At 42.3% G+C, this 24,410-nt stretch overlaps 1 protein-coding gene across 1 annotated transcript; it reads right to left on the reverse strand.

Moving 5' to 3' along the window:
• Positions 1 to 1,008: 1,008 nt before the first annotated feature.
• Positions 1,009 to 20,309, reverse strand: LOC118216205 (palmitoleoyl-protein carboxylesterase notum1a). Its single transcript, XM_035397280.1, has 11 exons — positions 19,688 to 20,309; positions 10,796 to 10,848; positions 10,075 to 10,170; positions 8,269 to 8,329; positions 7,790 to 7,848; positions 7,338 to 7,440; positions 6,859 to 7,050; positions 6,357 to 6,454; positions 5,562 to 5,709; positions 5,359 to 5,406; positions 1,009 to 4,989 (listed from the first exon to the last, which is right to left on the reverse strand). The coding sequence occupies exons 1-11, from the start codon at positions 20,038 to 20,040 to the stop codon at positions 4,683 to 4,685; spliced, it is 1,518 nt and encodes a 505-aa protein (XP_035253171.1). The 5' UTR covers positions 20,041 to 20,309; the 3' UTR covers positions 1,009 to 4,682.
• Positions 20,310 to 24,410: the final 4,101 nt, after the last annotated feature.

The raw sequence follows: 24,410 nt of genomic DNA on the forward strand, positions 1-24,410 counted from the left end.
CCTTCCTGTTCCAGCATGACAAAGTCCCCGGGCACACAGTGAGGTCCATATAGAAATGTTTTTCTCAAGAACGGTTTGGAAGATCTTGACTGGCCTGCACAGAGCCCTGACCTCAACCCCATCCAAGACCTTTGGGATCAATTGGAACGCCAACTGCGAACCAGGCCTAATTTCCCTATCAGTGCCTGACCTCACTAATGCTCTTCTGGCTGAATGTAAGTAGATACATGCAGCAATGCTCCAACATCTAGTACAGAGTCTTCCCAGAAGAGTGGAGGCTGTTACAGCAGCAAAGGGTGGAACAACTCCATATTAATGCCCATAATTCTGGATGAGATATCGGATGTCAGGCATCCACATACTTTTGGACATATAGCTGTAAGGACCTGGGCTTTTAGACAGAGTTTATCCAGGATGTGGTCTTCAGTCAGAAATAAGACCTGACACATTGTTTTGGAATATATCACATGACAGATGTTTCAGAATGCATCTTAATTTGGGGAGGGGGGTTAATGCTTTATGTTTTTTCTGTTCTATTCTTTCTGAAAAAAATTTATGTTCTCCTCCTAACAAGAAATAAGTTCCAGTTCTCAAAATTGAAGCTGTCCTCTACAGTATGCTCAGTTAGCAAAGCATAGACACAGCACCAATCATTATTACTCAATTTATCAGTACATGTGCTATTAAAGCAACGTAGAACACTTTATTTTAACAATTATGTATAGCAGAATGTATTATACAATGTATCACTTTTATGCAGGCGGGCATGCTAGCCTATCAGAGGGAATCATTTAGGGGCCTTGCTCAAGGGCACTTTGACACACCCAGGGGTCAGGGATCAAACTGACAACTCTCCAGTTGCCAGACAACCACACTACCTCCTGAGCTAATGCCACCCCCCAGTGTAAATGTGTAACCATGATAAGATGATACCCTGTCTGTGTTAATTTCCCTTAGCCAAGAAAGGAACAGGTGTGTTATGAGGAATATAAAAAGGACAGCAGATTGTTTAATGGCATAACATGTTCTTTCTTCCGGTATGTTGAAATACATGCAATCAAAACAAAAGCCGAAGACATATTTACATTTTACAAAGAATCACTTCTCAGTCAAAATAACACTTATAAATATGATTTACATAATACAATAAATACATAAAATTACCAAAGTAGCTTGAGCTTTTGTTTGTTAAAAAATATGTTACAGAACAAAATACAATTAGTAATAAACATTTTTATCTGACTTGTTACATAGATGAAGTTAATTACCATTTATAAAACTTGATATTAACTGTCATTATATTAAAATAAGTGATATTCTATCCAACATACTTTAACTGTGCAGCATCTTCAGTTAATTTGTTGGCTTGCCAGGATTCAATTTTTATGTTTAAATGCCCATACACATTGACTTCACAAAAGACCAGCAAAAATGGTCCACCAATGACAGTTGACAGTTAGCTGACATCAGATTGGTTTTTGATATCACGTTCACTAAAATGGTCAGAAATTCCCTGCAGGAAAATTACCAAGCCAACCCACAGGGGTTGTTCTGTGGTATGATATTAGGAGGATATGGCCGTTAAATCACGGGAGCATATTTGACATTTTTACGTACCTCTGCTCACAAATCCAAAGCCCTTCAACATTTTTTTGTGGCTGCACAATGTAGGAAATGTGAGCAGATATATCCTTACATAAAATTCATAATGGACGGAGGTGCCTAAGAGACACTGATGTTGTAGAATTTGTAGCTACAAATTCATATGTGAATTTGGAGCAGGCAGGACAGACAAATGGACTCAGTAATAGCAATTCATAATGTTTTTCATCATTTCCGGCAGATCAAATCAAAGTGAACATACAAGTCATGCTTTTACTTTCTGCACACAGTCAGATATTATTCCTTGGAGCTCGACCATGTAACATTCAAATCTAGGAAAATGGAATTCTGACAAGCCTACGCTATCTTTATCTCACAAAAAAGAAAGAAAAATTGAAAACCGTGTAAAATAACATTTGACCATTCTGCTAACTGATGGCATGATTCTCCTCCCTGACTGTCACCACAATGGTGCAATCCGAGTTAATATTCAGAAAACGTACACATAAGCAGCGACTCTATAACTTATAACCTAAAAAAAAGACATAGCTTTGAAAATTCTACTGTGTTCTGTAAGCAAGAGAACCCTGTGATATTGGAAAGATTTGATCGCTGTCAAATGTGTGACATTCACCGTACCGAACCCTGATGCCACAGGCAGCTGCTGTTCCGTGAACAGGACTCACCGTCGTCAGCTTCCGCGCAACAGCAGGAGAACGAGCCGCGTCGTTTGAAACGCTTCCCGGCTGCGCGTGCTGATTTCGGTTTCCGGCTGTTTTTGTTCAGCTTCTGATTGGACGTTGGGCAGTGTTTAAATTCGTGACAGCTGATATACGTCCTGTGCAAAAGTGATGTGCTGATTTATATGTGTTAAGATTTACATCTCCCCAAAAACATTGGAACAGCTGTCTCTAAAGCTAAAGCTTCATAGGTTGCTCGCTTGCATAACTGCTTGCCAAATTGGTGTGATTCAATTAAGCATTATATCAGTTTGTGTTACTAATTTGCTTGTTTTTTGAGGGGGGACATCAAGCAGAGTGAAGCTGAATAAATCAATTTTTTTGTGTCTTCCTGTTTACAAAACACCTTGACCACAATTCCTTTTCTTTTACAAAGGAGAAACATATTTCAAGTGGTATCATAGGACACAGATCAGTGTCTGACAGCAACCAGACCCACGAGAACTTATTCGAAACTAAAGCCAGGGGACACAACGCGCTTCCCGAGGGCCAGGAGTCCGAAAGCCTGTTCTAGAGCGACCTTTGACCTTTGATGAGGAATCTGTGTTTTCGGGAGTCGTTATGGGAGGAAGGACAAAAGGGGAAAGACCAAATTTGGCACTAAGACCCCCAAGTATAATATAGCCACACACTGAGCTAAAGCCAGACACGAAAGGAGCAGCAAAGGAGACGCCTTCTTCTTCCACCCCTTACATGTGTAACTCTGCCAAGGTACACACGATACATCACCCGTGTAATGATCTACTATTTGGCTAAATGAGCAACCATTCTGCTAATTCAAACAGCCCCACCTCTTGACTGATACTGGCTTCCCATTCGCTGATGTTGTTCTCTTCATGGCCAGCAGAGGGTGCAAAATCACAGTTTTTAGAGGTAGACATTTCAAATGAAAAGACTAAGGGCTGGGGAATGAAGACTTCATTAGGCCATAAAAGTAAGGCATGTAGGACTCCTTACAGCTTTACCTAAATGTCTCTTATGTCTAGAGTAAGAAAGAGTTAGGCTAGCTCATGTAGAAAGTTGGTGAGATACTTAGAATAAACCAAGAGTATGGCCACTTTGCAGATTATTGCTAACTGACAAGAGGAGATGGTATGTAATTTTTATGAGTCCTTGTCATGTCAAAGATCACCAGAAACGTAAAGAGTTAGACTGTAAAACACATGCAGTCCAATGCTGAACTTCTCATTTTATGTGTCATAGTGAATTGCAATCATGAAGGTTGTCTAGAAAAATAGCAGTGCTGCAAGTTAATAGCTTCTGTAGTTTTCCTGTCTCCCAGAATCTACTGCTTTCCAGAAGATGCTGCATTTCCCAACTTTACCTGCCTTGGAAGGGGGGGGGGGGTTTCTCAGGGGTGAGAGGCTGGGGCAAGTCAGTGGCTCTAAGATCTCTCCATTCTTCCTCGTGCATCCTCTTCCTCCTCCTCCTCTTTCCTGGCTGCTGAAAGGCCATCCTCATGTCCTCTCTTCCCTTTAAGGAGGAGTGTCCAGTGTTCCGGGTTTCCAATTCAGAAAAAAAAGTAGGTCTCAGGCCAGCTTTTATATACATGGCCCATATGCCATATTCATACACATAAACATTATATGTTATATAGAGGTTTTTTTAGTTACCATAAACACTACACTCTACAGTCCCTGTTGTATTTTGTCTTGTATATGAAATATGACAAAAACAAAGCCTAAAAAACCCTACAGTCAAAAATAAAGGTAAAAAAAGTTGTATCCTTAAAACGGGATTATATTCTTCATTATTATTTTTTTTTCTTTTACAACCAAAAGATCAGTTAAAAGAAAATAGAGTAGCAATGGATGCATCTTGCGGTCTTGAGGTCTGTTATAAGGGAAGTAGAGGGAGAGAGGGCGGAGCTTGAGGAGGCAATGTGGGCGTGGCTGGAGTTTGGGGGTGGGGTTATGGTTGGAGTGAGGACAGGGAAATAGTAAGGTGAAGTGTGCGGTCAGGGCATATATAAGTAAGGACGGAGCTTGAATTTGAGGGCAAGGTTGAAGTGCCCGTGAAGAAAAAAAACATGAATACTTAAAGCATAATTTAAAAAACTTTAATTAATACTTCAAGTATTCTAAGGTATAAAATAGTATGCTTCAAGTATACTCCAGCATACTATTTTTTCACATGGGTGGGAGTTATGCTGAGAGTGAGGCTGGGGTTAGGGTATAGAGGGGAACTGGACCGGGACAAAACAAAGACACAAACTGGTGATGTGGTGACGGGAGCTGGGACATGGGATGGAGGGGAATGGACGGAGTGAGTGATGGGAATTCGACTGGGTGTGAGAATATGAGAGTGGGCGGGGCGAGGAGATGGTGCTCCCTCGTCCCTTTAGCTGCCGCTACTGAGCATGCCCAGGAGCTGGCTGGGGTCCATGCCCTGCTGCTGGGCCATCTTCTGCACGTCGAAGCCCATGTGCATGAGGAACTGGATCACGTTCATCTCCTGGCCGGTGTACTGGTCTCGGATGGTGGGGCAGGTGGGGTTGCAGTGCGGCCAGGGGCAGCTGTCAATCAGGTGCACGGGACATCCCCTGGGCGGGGCCTTGTTGTTCTTGCTGTTGTCGTGGAGACTGCGGTCCCAGCAGTGCAGAGCCCTGGGCAGGGAAGTGCCTTTCACCTGGATGTCAATCCAGTAACTGTGACACAACACAAGAGGGCGCTATGGGTGAGCAGACCAGACCTTTTCTCATCTGACAAGTGCAGAGAATTGAGACAGACAATACTGATAAGGTTTTCCCAAAAAGTTTTCTCAAGGTTCTCTCCAGTGAACACCATCAGGCTGGGTACACCCACTGTAATAAAGTATTTTTGGCAGCATTATCCAACACCCACTATAAACTGGCATACGTAACTTTTTTTGTACAAGGGACTTATATTTGTGATGGGTAATTCATGAAACATGGAAATGTGAGCAAAACATTCTTAAAGGGAAAGTTTTTTTCTGTCCGTTTTGTGAGGGATCTCCTGGTATGTTGTATAAATGAAAACTGCCATTTTCCACTCACTTTCTGGTGATCACCTCATGTGATAGGCACGCTGGAGCAAACATGGCCCTGTGGGTTAAAAACAGCATGAAAGGAAAATAGACATACACAAAAAAAAACAAAGAAATGCTTCTTTGATGCTCAGTTGCGAGAGCATGAACTCAGGCTTGGACATTAGGGTCATGCAGTACCGGCTCTGACTGAAAGGGGGAGCCAATGCTTACGGAACGTCTTTGAGTGTGTTCCTCAGCTCGTTGCCCAGGTTCTGGATGTATCGCCATTGGCCCTCCTGCACTGGCTGGCCTGTGAGGTGAATGTTATCCACTGTGAGCTGGGCCTCGTCAAACAGCCACTGGACTACAAATACAGGGCCTGGGGAGCAGACAAACACGCATATACACCGTGGTCGCTACGCATCATCATAGTCACATATTGCACAATACACACACACACACACACAGTCAAACTGTGCAGTCACCACACACATCACAGTCACTTACAGCACTGCTATACAAAAATACAAATACACACACACACAGTTACCTAATAGTAAACACACAGGAATTTTCGCTGATAAAAGACACATGCAAACAGACATACACATATCATCAGTCCTGACTATAATCAGTGTATAAACCATTACATCATATGCATAACTGGTCCTGCTTTACACTCGGTGCCCCTAGCACCTGTGTTCTTACTCAATATATATGACAAAACAGTCCAACTACTGCGTATGCACGTATTTTTACACAGTATTTATAACTGTACAAATTTAATTTACTTGATGAACTCAGTGTCACAACTGTGGTAAACAAGGAGAATGGATTAGCAGGCAAGCACTTAAAATTGGAACTCCTACAAGTGCTATGTTACAACAAGCACATACACAGTGGTAACACCACGCCAACTTCAGTAATAACTATGTAATTACACTGCTATTATAGGCCCCGAATATAAAGTGGAACTGGAGGCAGAGGTAACAGTGGCAGTCAGCGCCATGCAGACCCAGCTCTTACTCTTTAGAGTGGGGTAGACTCTGTACCCAAAGAAGCAGTTCCACTCCTCCCCTTCATGGGCCTGTCTGCAGCGCTCTGGGACCACTCCACCCCAGTACCTGAAACAGGAGGTCAGAGCTTAAGAGTTCTCTCTCTGGCCTCTGCACAACACATGCAAATACCACACACACATACACACACACACACCATACATATCATGCACACGTACACCATACATACCACACACGCACACACATATGCACACGCGCGCACCCACGCACACACACACACCATACATACCACATACACACACACATGCACACGCACGCACCCATGCACACACACACAAACCATACATACCACACACACACATGCACACGGACGCACCCACGCACACACATATCATATATACCAAAAACACACATGCACGCACGCACCCAAGCATGCACACATACCATACATACCACACACGCACACATACACACGCACACACACACACACACACACACACTCTCTCTCTTACTGGATGCCCCTCTTGATAGCCTCGGTTGGGGCGCAGCTGATGGTGTCCACGCAGTCGGTGCAGCGGTACTGTTTGTTGTCCAGGAACCAGCCCGAATCAGACAGGCCCCTCACCTGCACCCCTGTGTGGCCCAGCTCTGCAAGCTGCTCAGCCACCTGGTCTACATTCAGCAGCACCCCTGTCCCACCAGCGCTGTTCCAAAAACACACAAACACACAGGTCATAACTTTATTCCATTCCACGCACACACACACACACACACACACATATACACACACACAGTCACACTCACTCACACACACACATACACACAGTCACACTCACACACAGTCACACACACACACTCGCACTCGCACTCGCACTCGCACTCGCACTCGCACTCGCACTCGCACACGCACACGCACACGCACACGCACACGCACACGCACACGCACACACTCACACTCACACTCACACTCACACACACAGTGAACACTCACCTGCTCCCAGCCAGCAGTAGCACCTTGGCATTGTCCAGGCCCTTGACCAGCAGATCTTTGACCACCTCCTTAATGATCAGAGACCCCATAAAGGCATAATGACCTACAGGACACAACAAGAGTAAGTACACAAATAAACAACACAGCACGCACAACATACTCAACACACTATACAGGAAATATACAAAATACACACAGTATGCACAACATACTCACACACTATACATGAAATATATAAAATACACACAATATACACAACATACTCAACACACTATACATGAAATATACAAAAAACACACAACATACTCAACACACTATACATGAAATATATAAAATACACACACAATCACATGTAATATAAGTATGAAAAAAAAATACATAAATGTCACAAAATATACAGTACGCAATCCATGCAACAATAAGAAAGAAAACAGAGAAACATTTGCACTCACTTCGCTCTGTCCTGGCTGAGGCTCCACTCCACACATCACTAGAACAGTAGGGGACGAGCCTAGAATAACAGCATTCACACCGTCAGTCACTTTGTCAGTATTCACTCATACACCAACAGAGAGCATACACACATTCATCAGTATAGAGCATTCACTCATTCTCCAACAGAAAGCATTCACTTGTTTATCAGTATAGAACATTCACTCATTTATCAGTATAGAGCATCCACTCATACACCAACAGAGAGCATACACACATTTATCAGTATAGAGCATCCACTCTTTCACCAACAGAGAGCATTCACTCATTTATCAGTATAAAGCATTCACTCATCCACCAACAGAGATCATTCACTCATTTATCAGTACAGAACAATCGCTTATTCACCAACAGAGGAAATGACATTCACTCATTCACCTTACACAGGAAATGACACACATGCACACACTGACAAATACACAGAGGAGGTGGTACTCACACCATGTTGGCGTTCCACCAGTGAGGGTTCTCCTCAGGCTGGGGTGACAGTATACCTGTGCCTGAGGAGGATTCAGGATATAATTATTTATCACAATTATTCATTCCCCAGAACAACCACCACATGCTAAATAATAACAGTCCATTCAATAGATGGATAGGCAGACTTAAGATTTCTATTTTACATTTCATTTTTTGTGTGCATCACAGAGGATGAGATTGACATATTAGCTGGTCTACATTAATCAGTGGATATTTTTATTCTTATTCCTTTCCTTTATTTTTATACCCTTTTGGAATGCCCAGCCATATTTTCAGGTTCTTCCCAGCACCAAAATGCCCTCAGAAAATTCAGGAGAGTGAACGCAAGCCTGTACGACCTCTGTATGACCTCTGCGGCACACAGTGACCACAGCCCCTCTGTCCACTCTACTTTCATTGGCCTGGAGGACTGCACTTCAGAAAGGGGGGGTCGGGGGGGGTTCTGCAGGCAGACTGCATGCCCTTGGGTGAGCAGTCAATAATAAAATAAAACCTCTACGATTTCAAGTGAAGCAGCCCTGCAATTCTTTTAAACAGGCATCGATGCCATTTGCAGAATGCCTATTTCTCACATGCCTGTTCTTGATCTATAAGGGAAAAAGCTAAAATGGACACTAGCTGATATAAAAAGATGTGGTAAATAATTTTAATTAATTCAATATTTAATAGATTAATAAGCTGTAGGCAATGAAGTCAAGAGTGTGGACCTTTCTCCTTGAATGTGAGATCATATTTGCACACCCAAATGTGCTTTTGTGCTCATGCACACACACACACACACACACAAGCACACAAGCATGTTATTTCCCATTCCCTCTATGTTATAATCAGAGCACTAAAAACAGCCTTTATCCCAGTTTGAGAGACAGGCATTTCCACAATGTGTAACGATGTGTTCAGTACCCCTCTTCGACACGTTAGAGCAGAGGAGTATCACAGGTTCATCCCACAGCTTCAGCTGTCCGTCTCAAAAAATAATAACAACCTGTCAGTCTAACAAAGCTGTCAGCATTTCTCTCTCACACCATCCGTCCATTCAAAGGTTGCTCGGGGAATACGTTCAGGCGTCAGAGAGTGACTTTCCAGTAGAAAGAGGCCACCCTGGTACCGGTATGCCGATCAAGGGCACAGCCAAACGTGGCTTCAGCCGGCTTTCAAACACAGAGCGCCAGGAGGCCCGTGTTCTAGCGGCTGTACCTACTAATGCTGCGGGAGCTGAGGGCTTTCCGCTGGCTACAGTTCTGACGCACAGTGGGGAAGCACTCCGTCTGTTTGAGAGTGGACCGCGTCTCGTCTTACACACCACGTTCCTCTGAAGTGACATACAGCCAGGCCATGACTGAGGCAGCCCCGCGCTTTCATCGATGGTGCGGTGACGGCATTAACCCAACAGGGAATCGAACCCGCAACCTCCTGGTTAAGGACGCAGTCCATGAACTGCAGTGTAGGGCGGCAGTGTAGTATAACGGGCAAAGAACTGGTCTTGTAACCTAAAGGTCACAGGTTCGATTCCTGGGCAGGGCCCTGCCGTTGTACCCCTGAACAAGGTACTTAACCTGCATTTCTTCGGTATATACCCAGCTGCGTAAGTGAGCGTTATGTGAAAAGTTGCGTAAGTCGCTCTGGATAAGAGCGTCTGCTAAACGCCTGTAATGTAATGTAATGTAATGTAATGCAATGTAATGCAATGAACTGGATACCCATTTGCGTTTGCTCGGTGTCTGTGGACAGCAGGTGCGGCGCACGTGGACGGCGTCTCCCTCACCTGTCTTTGTGAGCGGCCATTGGGAGGAGCTCATGAGCCGCCTCATGGTCTCGTATCGGCTGTCGCAGTTCTCTTTGTTAAAGCAGTACCAGCCGCCTGCGTTTTTCAGACAGAAATGAAGGAAAAGGGCTATAAACGTGCCCCTTAAGCTTTAAACAGCCCACCTCAATTCACAGCGAAGCTTCTCAAAACGTTTCCCCAATAAGACAACAACAACAAAAAAAAAAAAAGAAAGAAATTTAGATGGAATTCTCTTCAATGAATATTTAGCAGGAGTTAAGCAGTGGAAAAAACAGCTATCCCCAAATTGCCCCCCCCACAACTCCCACCTAATACAGACACAATCCTGTTTGAGTCTTACTGTATCACGTCTATGCATAACGGGGTTTTTCCACAGTAGAAAGTGTTCACTGAAATCAGTATAGAACTTTGGACTCAACTTTAATATACCAAAATTAAGCAAACATCACATTTTTTTATTATTATGCAGTATTTTAAATTCAGTGCAGTTTGTCATACTCTTTGTATGGCTTGCAAGTATCTAAAAACTGCACTTTTGCTTATGAGTTCAAATTTAATGGCATGCTGTGGGACATGTCAGTGTGCTGCTGCTGCATTTATGTCGACTGGATGTAGAACGTAAAAAGCGCACATGCCACCATTTGATCTGGATGGTTCTGCAGGACCTGAAAAATGGCGGTAAGACCAGCAGAGGGCTCACCTTCCAGGAATATCAACCACCGTCTGCTTCCTTTAGACTCCTTCAGGTAATACCTACAGGACACAGAGCACACAGAAGAACTCAATACACAAAGCCCATCAACTGCAGGCTATAATTATAAAGGCACATTATCTTTCATAAGCTATATTACTACTGCTATGACTACTACGCCAACTACTACTACTACTAATAATAATCATATTCAGAATTAATAAACATCATGGTTGTTTTTGTCATTTCATGCATGACAGAACATTGCTTATGTTTACTTAAACTTAGATCCTCCAGAATTAAATAATTACTAATTACTCCCATCTGTGCAGCAACACTTCATGCCCTCTAGCAGTACAAAAGTTATTACAACTTACGAAAGCTATTAGGGGAGGGTGGGGGGGGGGGGGGGGGGGGGGGGGGGGGGGGGGGGACAGACTAAACTAAAGAGCGTAATAATGTAAGGCTCCTCGCTGTTTAACTGAATTATTGCGCAAGAACTGAAAACCTGAAAACAAACTACGTGTTTGTCTGCTTTGTTTTGTTTTTCATCCCATTCTGACAGACAGAACCCCCTTTGCGGGAACAAAAAACACGAGCGAGCCCCTATTGCAGAGAGTCTGGATGAGTTCATAACTGACGCGCAGCTGAGTGACATTTTTGGCGTGAGACACGCGAGGCACCCGGAGACACGCGATCGCGCGATCAGCGATAGTTACAGCGTGTAAGCGCATCAGGGCTCCACGTTGTGCAAGCGGGTGACACAGTCGCAGCGGGCAGCTACATTGAGATGCACTGCAGCGTTTTCAACGCGCAGGGGACCGATTCGGCCGGAACAGAATTATCCCATACCCCCTCCGACGCGATATTTCAGTCATCATTCTTTAACAGTTGCCTCATAGAAGTCTTTCATGTGCCGCAGGATAAAATCGGCGCGACCCCTTGTCCTCTGTGATGAGGGAATTAAAAACAGAGATCAAACGCGGAGAGTCGTCGCCATGACTACGTCCACACGCCTCTCTGTTGCTATGGCGCCCTTATTGTTCCGGCGGGGTACTCTCTCACGAGAGTCTTGGCATGCGCTCCACTGGCACGGTCAGGATTCCCCAGAGCTAGGGAACAAACCGCTGGCTTTCATCTCTGCCGACCTCTTTAAATCTCATCTGACTGCGTAAATCCGTGATCAAGGACAGGCAAGGGACAATGACAGCACAAACTTTAGACTTTCATCCGTCAGTTTCCATAGCGCAGCATTTACAATAGTGAGTCGCGCTTTCCCTGTAATTAACACATTATAAAGAGTTGCAATGTAATTTATGCAATGTAATTTAAACGTTAAAATAACGTTAAAATAATCTTTGAGAGCCAGACTTAATCACAATAAGGTGTATGCTGCACATTTAGCATCTTGAAGGGCTAAGTAGTCTACCACAGCAGGTAGTTCAAAAGCTCCCGTTCGACTTATCACACAACCAAGAGAAAGTGACTGTTTGGGGAGCACCCACTCTGGGGGTACTGCTGTTTGCAGACTTTGGGCAGGTGCATGGCAGCAACCCACCCCTGATTCGTCCTCATTTTGGACTGTGTCATTTGCCAAATCCCAATTCCAAATATGTGACATGAAATGCAGAAGACACTTAGGGATTTATATGGATGTATTTAAATCCTCTTTTGCAAGTGAGACCTAGAAACACTGGTCAATGCTGGCAATACCGGTTAATGTTTGCTTACGCTTAATTACCACAGATAGCTGTCTATTATTGCATGTTTCTCTCGTGTACTGCACATTTCTTTGTCCTTGAGTTTGTTGTAGTAACGTAGCGTTTTAGTATAGAGACACAAAGATGATCCAATGTCCACGCTCTGTCCGCACAGAATTTTACCCTGGTGTTCACCGCTGGGTAACTGCCCCGGACCGAACTGACTAGTGACCCTTCGGCACTTCGTCATTGCCTTCTGTACCCTCCCTGCAAACGCACTGCCTGTTCCCTTAACCCAAACTTCTCCATAATCTGCCACCACTTTAATAGTCTGCCCAGGGCCTGGCAGGATTGGATGCCCGCCACCCTCGGGATGTACCCAAGATTTCTTCCTGTTTCCTCCTGGGGGGGTGGTGGGGGGGGGGGGTGGGGGTTTCATGGAGCCTTGGCCAAAAATGTGTGCAAAAAAGTCCTTTGTTAAAAGTGCCCTACGAATAAAACTGAAGTGAACTGAATTGAAACTCAGCTACCCCAGAGAAAGTGGCCGTTCAGCCTGTGGACAGCTGAATGAGTTACATAAACCAGCGACCCCCAAACCATATGCCTGGGGATCGTATTCAACTCATTTATATTCTGACTGGTCTGCTGCTATTGCTGAAGACAATCTTCCAGATTATACTCCAGATCTATTTTCTAATGGCATATAGCTGTTGATCTTGTGGACCTCCAGGACCAGGGTTTGTCATCCCAGGCACCCAGAACATAAATTAATCTGCCTCTGACAGCACACTGATGTAAGTGGTGACAACAAAAATAGCTGAAGAGATGGTGCATAACATGGAAAGAGGAGCAGGATTTCATTCCAGTGACTTATTATTTTATCATCTGAAAAGCTAAACTACACTGATAGATCTAGTCTAGCAAACACTGGTGGGTGTTGGAACAATGAAGACCATAAATATTAATGCAAATATTATACAAATGTCACAAAAATTACCTATAGAGGAACCAATGTAAAGCATAAACCACCAGAGCTAATAGGCGTAGCTAATTCATGCAAATATATTTGTGATAAAGGTAAATTCATTCGCCATGTTGTAAGTCACTTTTGAAAAAAAGGTCTGAAAAATGGCATCATTGTAAATGGTAAAGTTTATCAAAGTTCAAGGAATTAAAGCAACAACTCCGTACACAAATGTAACACGTACACATTAATAGTCCATCAAAAGCACATATTTATATTTTGTGTGAAAGCTTTCTTATGTTCAGCTTGGGTACACCATCCCTATTGACAGTCGATATTGCAGCAATATGTCTCAAATGTGCCACTGGGCATTCAAATTGGGGAGAAACATAGCAAACAAAACAAAAAATACAGTTAAAGAGTTATTTCACATTGTTTGTTCCCCCCATTTAAATGTTGGGTCTTTCAGTCACCGTTTTATCTCTTGTAGTCCGTCACAGGAGCGGACAGCTGGCAGACTGGCAGAGTCATGGAGAGCAAAACCTCCCAGAGATATTAGGGGCATCACCCAAACCAGGACAGCATGCGGACATATTAATATGGAAATTGGCACATCCTGCACTCACCCTCTATCACAGGGAGGAGCTCATTCCTAAAACTAAACCACCAAAAATCAAACCCAACTCCCAGTGCTTCTGAACCACAAAGGAGATGTGGTAATTTAATAGTACCAGAACAGTAAAAAAAAAAAAAAAAAAAAAAAGCCATATAAATTACTCAGACTTAGTCATTCTTGCAGTGACTGCAATGCGAGTAAGGCTCTCTCTGGTCCCAGAGGCACTAAAGGGTGAAGTGAAAGTGCACCCGTTACCGCAGAGGCCCAGCCAGCTGTGGCCACAATGCCTGCCGAGGAGGCCAGTTCGGTGACCATTCCAAAAAGCATCCCACCTTGAAAGACGCAAATCTGGAGCTGGTCAAACAGATCGAGCAAATGAAAAAACCTGACTCGTTCACACACGGGGGTCGAGCTGTGTCAGGGCATCCTGTCAGATTCTGCGCAGAATCTCCCCGAAAAACGAATGCCCATAGCGATCCCCATAGCGACCGCTGGACAGAAGTGTCAACAGTTGTTTCTTGTAGGAGGGGCTGCTAAAGTGCTCGTCCTGTTGAGGTGCTGTTCCAGTGCATGGGCGAGCCTCAGGGTGTGGTCTCGAATTCGACCTACAGGTGGAAGTGCCTTCCTCTCAAATGAGTGAACCCCCCCACCTCGCTCACCGCATGTTTTTCGGGTGTAGGATATATGGTGAGTCGCAGGGGAAGCCACAAAAATAGGTAACCGCCCATTTTAAAAACGTATCTTAAATCAATGCTCTAATCGGTCGGTTCCTTTCCAACAGGAATTCCATTACATTACAGTCACATTACTTCACTTGGCAGGCTCATCCACGCAGAGTGACATACAGTAGTGGAGAGCATCAGAGAAATTAATTTTACCTGGCCAGGAACAATTCGTGGGACACACCAGCAGAATCTTTTTTGTGAGCCCTTTCATCACACAAACACACTGAGCTGATTCCCATTTAATAACACAGTTTACACCTCAGCTATTACCTTAATGGAACTGCAACCCCTTTTTGCACAGACACAGACGTGCTTTTCGTCTCATGCAGAGTTTATTTCCCTTGAACAAAATAGTTCACACCTCGGCTACAGTCTTCAAGGAACACCCTGCTCTCGCTCCAAAGAAAGTGGTAGCGAGACGGATTAGGAGTCTCCCTTCATATGACTCCTTTCTGCCTCCCTGTGATGCAGATCGCGATGCACACTGATCCACACAGCACGTTTCATATTAGACCTTGACGCAAAACATGTGCGCAGACCCAAGGGTTTGATCGCACGTCGAAACATTTGGCTTTCATTTTACAGCTAGAGTGCTCTTTTTAACAAACAAAGACAGGGATAAGGTAATGAAAACTGCAAGCAATTACTGCCACTTACTGTACCAAGTGTTGAGAACTGCAGTGAGGGATGACGTTCAGCCAACCGCCGTACTGCTTTAATGGAGTCACAGGTACGATTGTGCAAGACATTTTATCGCAAATACACTAGAGGCCACTGAACTCTTATTCATAACTGAATGAACACCACCACAGCTTGGTGATGTCAGACAGGCAGTGATGGGTTGTGACGGGGGGGGGGAAGGGGGGTTAAAATAGGCTCTGGCACTGTTCTCTGTGCTACCTGACCCGTTGCCTCGCTCATCAGAAGCAGGCAGTATTGCAGTTTTCAGGTACGGTCAAAACACTGCACCACCACCATGTGGAACATTAGCAGTGGGAGCCTCCAATCACTGGAATGTCTTCGCCTATCTCAGCTTCATCAGCTGACCAGGAAGGGTGTGTGGAGGCAATACTATCAGCATCCGTAACCCGTCCAACCACCTGTACCTGTTTCTGTTTGTGTCGTATGGTTATTTAATGCATGCGTTTGTCAGCGTGCCAGGAAATGCATTAATGTGGTTCATTGTGTGCAACAAATAAGCATTGTTTTCATTTTTTTGTTTATTCCTTACTATTTACACTTAATCTCAGCTTCCAATTCCTTCTGAATTTATTCATCAACAGTGTGCAACAGTTCTGCAAATTTACAGAAACTTCTAGATATATAAAATATACGTTTTCACATGTCAAACTGTCTGGGCCAAAAACACACACTAAGCCTGAAATAATATTTAAAATCTCAGAGACTAAATCACCTCAATCTAATTGTGTCTTTAAGACAATCTAGCTGTCTCTTTAATTGCACAATCAAAGGTAATCAATAATCAATTTATCAATACATTATCCACATGGATGAAATGTAAATGCTATGTAAAATGTTGTGTAAGTCGCTCTGGGTAATAGCATCTGCTAAATGCCTGTAACGTAATTTAACGCAACGTAATGTATAGTCATTAAAAAACGGTGATTGCCTTATCCATGTGGAAACCAGGAAGGTGGGATCTCTCAGTGTGCGGTGGAGGAGATGCTGGGAACATGCACCCCAACTTGCTTCCCCTAGGTTATCTATTGAAACATCGATCTTAAACAGTCTCTAAAGTTCGCAGTAAAGGGCATTGTGCTCAACAGCATGAATCACAGCTCTATCTGAATCTACGGACAGGTTGTTGTTCAGGTAAATGGAATGCCGCCCGTAACGCGTGGACAACGAACACAGAATTGTGACATCAAGAATCATGGAGCCAAAGGGAGTTCAGTGATAGGCACAAAGATACCTGGACTGACCACCAGCCACCCACTGGCTAATCCAGGCTTTATCCTCAGATTGCTTTCCGACTGTACATCTTAAATGTGCTGCTAAGGAAGTGCTTTTTTCATTTAATGTTAAAATTTGCCAGGAGTTGCTTCACGAAATGAGACAGATGAGTGGTAAATCAAACTGGCAAATTATTTTTCAAACATACATACTTTCTTTTTCAGAAGACCAAACAGAAGTATGAGCATTTCAGTTCTCCTGGAGAGAAGTCACTAATTACGAAAATACAGACTTGATGTTCTTTGGCACTGTTTTTATTTTCTGCTACATTATGATAAAAATGTATTCAAGAAACAAACAAACTATAATATGAGTGTATTATTTACGTTTGTCTCCTGGATAACGGATTTCATTTGTGATAAAAAAATTATTAAGTAAATTCAGTTTATGCTCATTTTTATTAATCTATGACCATATTAATGCGACATTTAAGTGGAAAAGCAGTCCATAGAGAAATGTGCCACTGAAATTTAAGTTGGAACCGCAAGGCAAGACGGCTGGATTTCATTCATTAAGTGGAAACGGTGGAAACTGAAGCAGGCCGACTGGCACGAAGCTTTCTTGGCGCACGACAGTAATCGGTTAGCAAATCCTGGATCAATGCTAGAGACGCAATGCACCCGGAGTGTGTTGGGTTCCAGCGTATGACACCAAGGTCGTCAGATTTGAGTTTCCAATGTATGTAAAATGTCTGTCAATGGAGGAGAGTATTTTCACAGTAAAGGTCTGACATACACGGCAGGCATTAGTTTAAGGTAAGGGGGTAGTCGTGTATATAGGTCCTATAAGTCATATTTTATTAAATTATTTGGGAATGAAAACCCCTAGCACCTGGCTACACAGTAGTGCTCGCTTGATGCTGATGTGGGGAATCACAAGTCAAAGGAGAACGCGGCTGTCCGCAACTTGTAGGCTAGTCCGTCGGCAAATTTAACTGGACATACGTTGAGTCTGATCAACCGACATAAAAAAGTTTGTATCGCTGAGGGGATAAAAGAATTTTCAAATCACCAATCCTCAAACGTAAATGAAGCAAACAAAATGCATGATAATGTCCCTACGAGCTCGACGAGGTCCAAAGCAAAACGACTAAATCCAAAAAAATGTAGGTTAAGAAAAAGAGTTTTCTAGATTTTACAGCAACCCCACATAACCGTCCAAAATCTATTAGTTTCCAAAATAGGATAGGACATTACTGGATTGTAACGCGTCTGTCCGCAGTATGGAGAAGAAGGGGATGCTCCGGATGTTTGGTTTTTTCTTTTCTTTCTTTCTTGGACGGCAGCCAGGTGCACTGCACGAGTCATTTCGCCTCACATAAACCGTGGTCTCTCTCTGGAGAGGAATCCCTTTGATCTATCACAGCCTCGCGGAGTAATTCGCCAGGCAGTTCAAAGGCGCGCGCCTAATATATTTCCGCGAAAATAACTGGACGCTGTCAAGCGGTCCCTAATGCTGTGCGCTGCCAGCAAGTCGCCAGTGCCATGCAAAACACAACAGTGTTAATCGCATATGAGAGACCGAAATTGGCTGTTTGCAGTGGTCTCAAGGAAAACCGAGAACTATCGTGTCATGCGTGCATTTAGGCGCGTATTCTTGACGCTTGATGCAAATGACATCAGCTAGTTTTAGTTTGTTCTAAACGTCTGTACAACAATGCTGAATAAAATCTAAACTAATTAGTCGGTATATGTACTTGAAACAATTAAGTTTAAGAGACAAGCCTTATGGACAAGGGACAATCCTATAGGCTTCACCTACTGCATTACAGTCTAATGTAAAACCTAATGAAGGCTATAATGTGTGGCAAGTCCATGGAATAATGTCACGAGAGCACAGCCTTTCCAACAATTGACAGGTTGATTTAAAATAACTATATAACTATTGCGATTGAAATACACAAAAGAGCTAATCGCATGCCACCCTTCAATGCTGAACTGAAGTTTAAAATCGCAGTGAGACTGAACAATATCAAAATCAGAAAAGTATGCATACCGTCTCCTCGTCCAAATGAGTGCTTCCATTATTAGTAAGAGGGTCTATTTCACTGTCAGTCAGTTTGTAATTGAGCGCTTGCGTAATTGGTCCAGTATTTATCAAGATATGCTATTTATATCAAGAAATAGCCTATTGCTTATCTTAGCCTCTTGTCATATTTTGTTTGACATGTTTTCAAATAGCTTTAATAAACCGGAGAAATATTTTATGTCGTTAATAGGTACTTGGCTTAGCTTCAATACTTTTTATTGCATTTTCACGGGAATCATTTATGGAAACAATACGTAGGGGCTACGGAAACAAATAAATACAATTTAAAAAACACACATAAGCAAACAGTTCGGTTTCAATCAAAGTTAGACCTTACATCCTACAGAGCGTACATAATCGATAATAAGCTTCCTCTTTTAAACCCAAGCAATTTGTGAGTCGAACCAAATAAACACACCCTAAAATATCTAGGAATGGTCATTACCATGTAACTTGAACCTAATTGTGAAACGAAATTTCAATCACATTCTATAATTGCTATGATACGTACATTTGATATGAAGGCATAGTGGCATATTAATCACGATGATCAGATGTAGGACTTCCTCTTACTTAGTCTTGCGCGCTGTGCTGCGACCTTTAAGCGAAGTCACATGTTCAATTTGCATCAAAATAAATTTCTTATTCTAATGCGTAAATAGATCAAGACACTCAAATATTGTACTTAGTCGTGTGACTAATTGTGTCCAGTGTGGAACGGGTTGTTATGGATAAAATTGCGACATTTGGGTAGATGTACAGTCGTCACGGTTCAGGAAACACGTGCCATGTCCGCTGCTTTTTCTGTTTGAAATCTTATACATGGTATGGCAGCATCTTGCATGCGTATTAGTAGGCCTGCAACTTAATTTGGCTGTTTAAATGTACACTTACCCTGCAGGGGTTCCGTCGTTGCACGTGACGGATGTATTCTCCAGAAAATGCAATTTCATGTCATAGTCAAGTTTTTGGGCGGAGCACGGGTAAAGAGACTGCGCTAGGTTCTTGACTTGGGTCATAAAATTGTCCATGTTTTCTTCAACTGCGGTGAAATCCAAGGGAAAGCTTTCCGTGGCCTCGCCCCGGTCCCGGTACGTGGGAGAGGACTGTGTCCGTCGTGGTTGTGGGTTTCGCCCGCCTCGAGATTTTCTCCCACCAAGGGCACCGGTGTGCAGCAAGGTAAGCAAAAATACTGAATGGAACAGCCTCACGGTCCTCCTTCTCCCCGAAAAGCACTCGAACTTCATTTCCGCTTTTGGTCTTTATTTTCTGCCCTCTGTATAATTAGTTCCTCTCCCTTTGATTTTTGAGATTTAGGGCTGTAATGATTTAAACGAATAACAAGATAAGATACAAGTGAATTATTAAATTAATAAATAACAGTACAAAAAATGTAACACTACAGGTAAACGCCTGTGTCATATGCCTGTAATGCACAGAATTGGTATTTATTATTTATCTACAACAGTGTCATTCGCAATAGTTTTAAAAATAAATTTGCATGCACGTTTTAGTATTCTACTATAGTTGTAACGCTATTTTATGAAAATCTCTCTCTCGGTGTATTCCCGGTGTTTCCAAGAGCAAAGGATTTGGATTTTCTCAAGACTGCCACTGTTTTGGTTCCAGCCTGTCGGGTGAACTACTTCTGCCACGGGCTCTCGAACTTTATTCAAACTTCGTTCCCTTGTCTCTCAAGTGAGCCAATCGCAATAGAGGGCCGGACAAAGGGGCGTGATCTAGAGAGACAGGCTTCTCCCCGTTTCAGTGTTTTAAGAAAGATGCCCACGCGTCTGCTCTTTTGATCTACGATATATTATTTCATGTGGTGTTCTTTTTTCTTGCCTTGCATGGTTATTTCCCACTCCCCATGAATTTATGGAGTGCGAATTAGTCCCTTGTGTGCATATTTGCTAGAGGGACAGCGGAAGGAAAGCAACACAATCACAGAGTCAAGATCTAAATCGATTTACGAAATTAACAGTAGAACAATGTAATTACCATTAGAAAAAAACAGAAGCTATCCATTAGCTACCGTAACCCAAGTAGATTAATTAGAAAAAACTATTTTTAAGAAAAAGAATATAGGCCTATTAGATAAGCATATATCAGACACATTATTATTATCATTATTATTAGCAGTAGTAGTAATAGTACTATTATTATTATTGAGAATTAGAATACATACATGTTTACATATATTCTTCTTTCCATTATTATTATTTGTAGTGGTAGTAGTAGTAGTTATTTTCGCAATTATTAATGGTTTTACCATTAATATTTTGAAACTATTTAATATTTTTAAACAGAATACGTTCACATGTGTATATAGAATTTTAAAATAAATATTAGCGGTTGCGGCATTCCTGCCCGTAGGCTAATCTATTTATTTGGACACAGTTTAGTAATGAAATCTTGCCTCAAGCTTAAACAAGTGCTGCGACTATAAATCACTTGAGGTCACTCTTTGAAGATCAATTCCTCATTGACAGCCAAGGCGGGTGAGAAAGACACAGTTAGTTTAGTCGGACAATGGTAATTTTACTGAGGCTACATTATTTGCTTTCTTACAGAGAGCTCTCAAAAAACGGCGAACTAGTGCACATGAGTGTCTTTTTGTGCTTTTCACTGCAAATCGAAAGCCCAGCAGTTTAACAGATAAATTTAACAGACAGCGCTGAATGGCGCAAAAGGCATTCTGAGGGCATAGCTGTTTTCGTGCATTTTTGTTTTGTTTAACGTCAATAAATGGATTACACTCGATTACACTAACCTCACGATTCTGTTTAAAGGGGCAATTGATGATTAAACGGCAACGCTGTGATTGTTCTGCTCTTGACTTTGGAAGCAGCAAAAATAACTGTGATAATTGTGATGTCCGTGACCACAATCATTGCTGTTGTGAAAATTTAAATTATTGGACTATACGATATTTAAGGTGTTATTGTGCAACAAACATTTTATACTTGTTCATTAATCATATCAGCCGTTAATATTGATTCAATGAATACTAATTATATTAAAACAATACATTAATAATCCGTCTTAATTGAAAATTATATTATGATTTTAAAAGCATCACCTTCAGCTAAAGTAATTCAAATGTAATAAAAAAAATTCTACAAACCAAAAGTTATCACAACACACTGATTTTAAGAGTAGCCTATAATTTTTAAATGCATTTACAGTCTCATCACGATTACCTTGTGTTGTGCTGTGCGTCCTTGAATCAAGGCGAATGAAGACCGCGCTCTAGAACGTAAAGCAGGCAGTATTTCTGGACTGCAGGAGGGGACACTTTTTAATATAGTAACGATCAAAGCAACTGCCAGTCGTTTTGCACCCTCCCCAACCCCTCCTAACCCACCGGACCACCACCCTCCAAACTTGTTGGCTACACTGTATTTTTTCGCATCCTTAAGGGAAGCACACACCTTTGCTTAGGAACGTCATTCGTGGTTGAGGTTTCTTGGATCGTGATGTTGAGATTTCCCTGAACCAGAAGCGCGCGAGCCAGGCAATTCAATCTGAGGAACATGCCAGTGTATAGAATAACCGTTTGGAGTTGACAGGCAGGTTACACTAACATATATCTAATTTGTAGTTGTCTTTCTAGCCGCAGTCCTGTAATTTTGACCTCACAGGATGGCGGATAAACACACGGTCACTTTTAACAGTTTTAAGTAAGCACAGAAGTCCAAAAAGAATTACCATGATAAAGCAAATAAAGGTAGCCATGGGCAACGGAAATGGAACGGTCTGATTTTTTTTCAGTACAGTAGGTATTTATATACTGTATATCTGTTATATTTTCTGGAGGGGCACGTCAGTTCAGTTTATGACTATAAAATGATTACTTTCATTTTGAAAGCAATAGCAATTGTAACGCATGGCTGAAACATAATAACATGTATTAGGCCTATTTACGGGAATAAACACCCGGGTATTACTTATTTAACACCTAAGTAGGCTAAATCTTTCTGGCGATTTAGGTTTTTTGTTGATTTTATGTGCTAATTTTGGAAGAAGGAGTCCCGAAACAAATACACCTCTAGCTCATGTATGCCTCTGACGAATGAGGACTGAATTTTCAAGATGACACATTCAGAAAAACAACCGTTTCAAATATTCAACCTAAATATCTGTGAATATCTGTTCAAGGTCAAGTACTTTTTCTCATGTCATATATGCTTATTGCACCACTTTGAAAGAGGGGCCCGCTATTGCGTCAACGGTTGCACAAAAAAAACATTACATAAAAATGTATCACGAATTGGTGACGTATAAGGGCCCTCGAGCACGAGGTCATCATACCTGAGCGGTGAGATTAACGTTACGTGGTTGTAAAGGGGCGATGCAACTGGGACTTTTAATTTTACAGAAAGGGGTACTACATGCTCTCTCATTCAGGACACGGGGCTGGATTAGTTAAGGGGTAAAGGGGTAATTTGTGAAATCAACTCAAATTAGCCTATTGAACGATTTTTCAGTTCAGTTGCACTGTTAAAAAGAGAAAACAAAATACGGGAGCGTCCGTCATTTGGATCCTGAGAAAATATTATCTGGTGTTTAAAATTAAGCGAGCTTCTTTATTTAATACAATGAGAGTCACATATCCACCTCTACGACTATGACGACATGTGATGCTCTCCACCCGTTCTTTTTCTTTATCACGTGCGTCAAGTGTGATCAAATCTCTGGAGGGGGGATCAAATCATAAAGATTATCTTACAGGTAGGCTATGCCTTATTTTCTACGATCAACGCTTTATTTCTACAAATAAACTACAACTCTACCTCACATAATATCGAAATACAGCCGCCGTACAGTTAAGATAATAATTCAGAATAATCGCTTACTGAACGATTTACAAATTTGAAAAAAATATGGCATAGGTATCTATTGGCATTTCTGACATAGCTAATGCAATTGCGCGAGACAAGCGTTGTTGCACTAGGGAATAGTTTTTGTAAATATAACAAAATAATTGACGACATAATAAAAATATCGACTAGTTTATTAATATTTGAAAAATCCTTGTATTTCGACTCCGTACTCAAACACATTATCTGAGTAAAACCAATATTCGTATATCTCTTACATGGCTGAATAAACAGGCAAACTCTAAACAAAGATTACAGTTTGCCTTTTTATTGGTTACTCATGAGCTATGAAAACTTTACAATGCAAAAAGACTCAAGACTGTGGCGTCGGCCACTGGAGAACTATGGAACTTCGACGTAACGGTCTTGGAATTTTGTAAAGTGCATACAGGCAACACGGGCGCAGATTTATATATGGGTGAGCGACCGCCGGGACGCGATAATTTTTTTAAAGACAGTAGACGTGTACGAAAGAGGGAATTAAGGGCCCATATTGATGAGCTGAAGTGATTGAGTTTTCCAGGGCAGGCAGGTAAATGTGATATGAGGTCATCTCGGCGGGGGCTGATGGATTTCATCGGGAACTTCAAACAGATCTCTGTATAGATTTAGACGCGTGCAAGCCGCAGGGGAAAGGACTCGCTGATTGGGCCCGGTCTCTTAAACGTACACCTTACGTTTTTATCAGAATTCATCCCCCAAAAAAACTGACCATTAAATCACTCACAGATGGA

Source organism: Anguilla anguilla, chromosome 17, assembly GCF_013347855.1.
Source record: "Anguilla anguilla isolate fAngAng1 chromosome 17, fAngAng1.pri, whole genome shotgun sequence".
NCBI classification, from domain to species: Eukaryota; Metazoa; Chordata; class Actinopteri; order Anguilliformes; family Anguillidae; genus Anguilla; species Anguilla anguilla.

Excerpts from the sequence above, each read along its gene's own strand:
- LOC118216205 (XM_035397280.1), bottom strand. The coding sequence starts at position 20,040 with ATGAAGTTCGAGTGCTTTTCGGGGAGAAGGAGGACCGTGAGGCTGTTC. Across the intron at positions 7,441-7,789 it reads CTCAGCCAGGACAGAGCGAA|GTCATTATGCCTTTATGGGG; the intron begins GTGAGTGCAAAT and ends TGTGTCCTGTAG. Across the intron at positions 5,710-6,356 it reads AGTCTACCCCACTCTAAAGA|GCCCTGTATTTGTAGTCCAG; the intron begins GTAAGAGCTGGG and ends TCTGCTCCCCAG.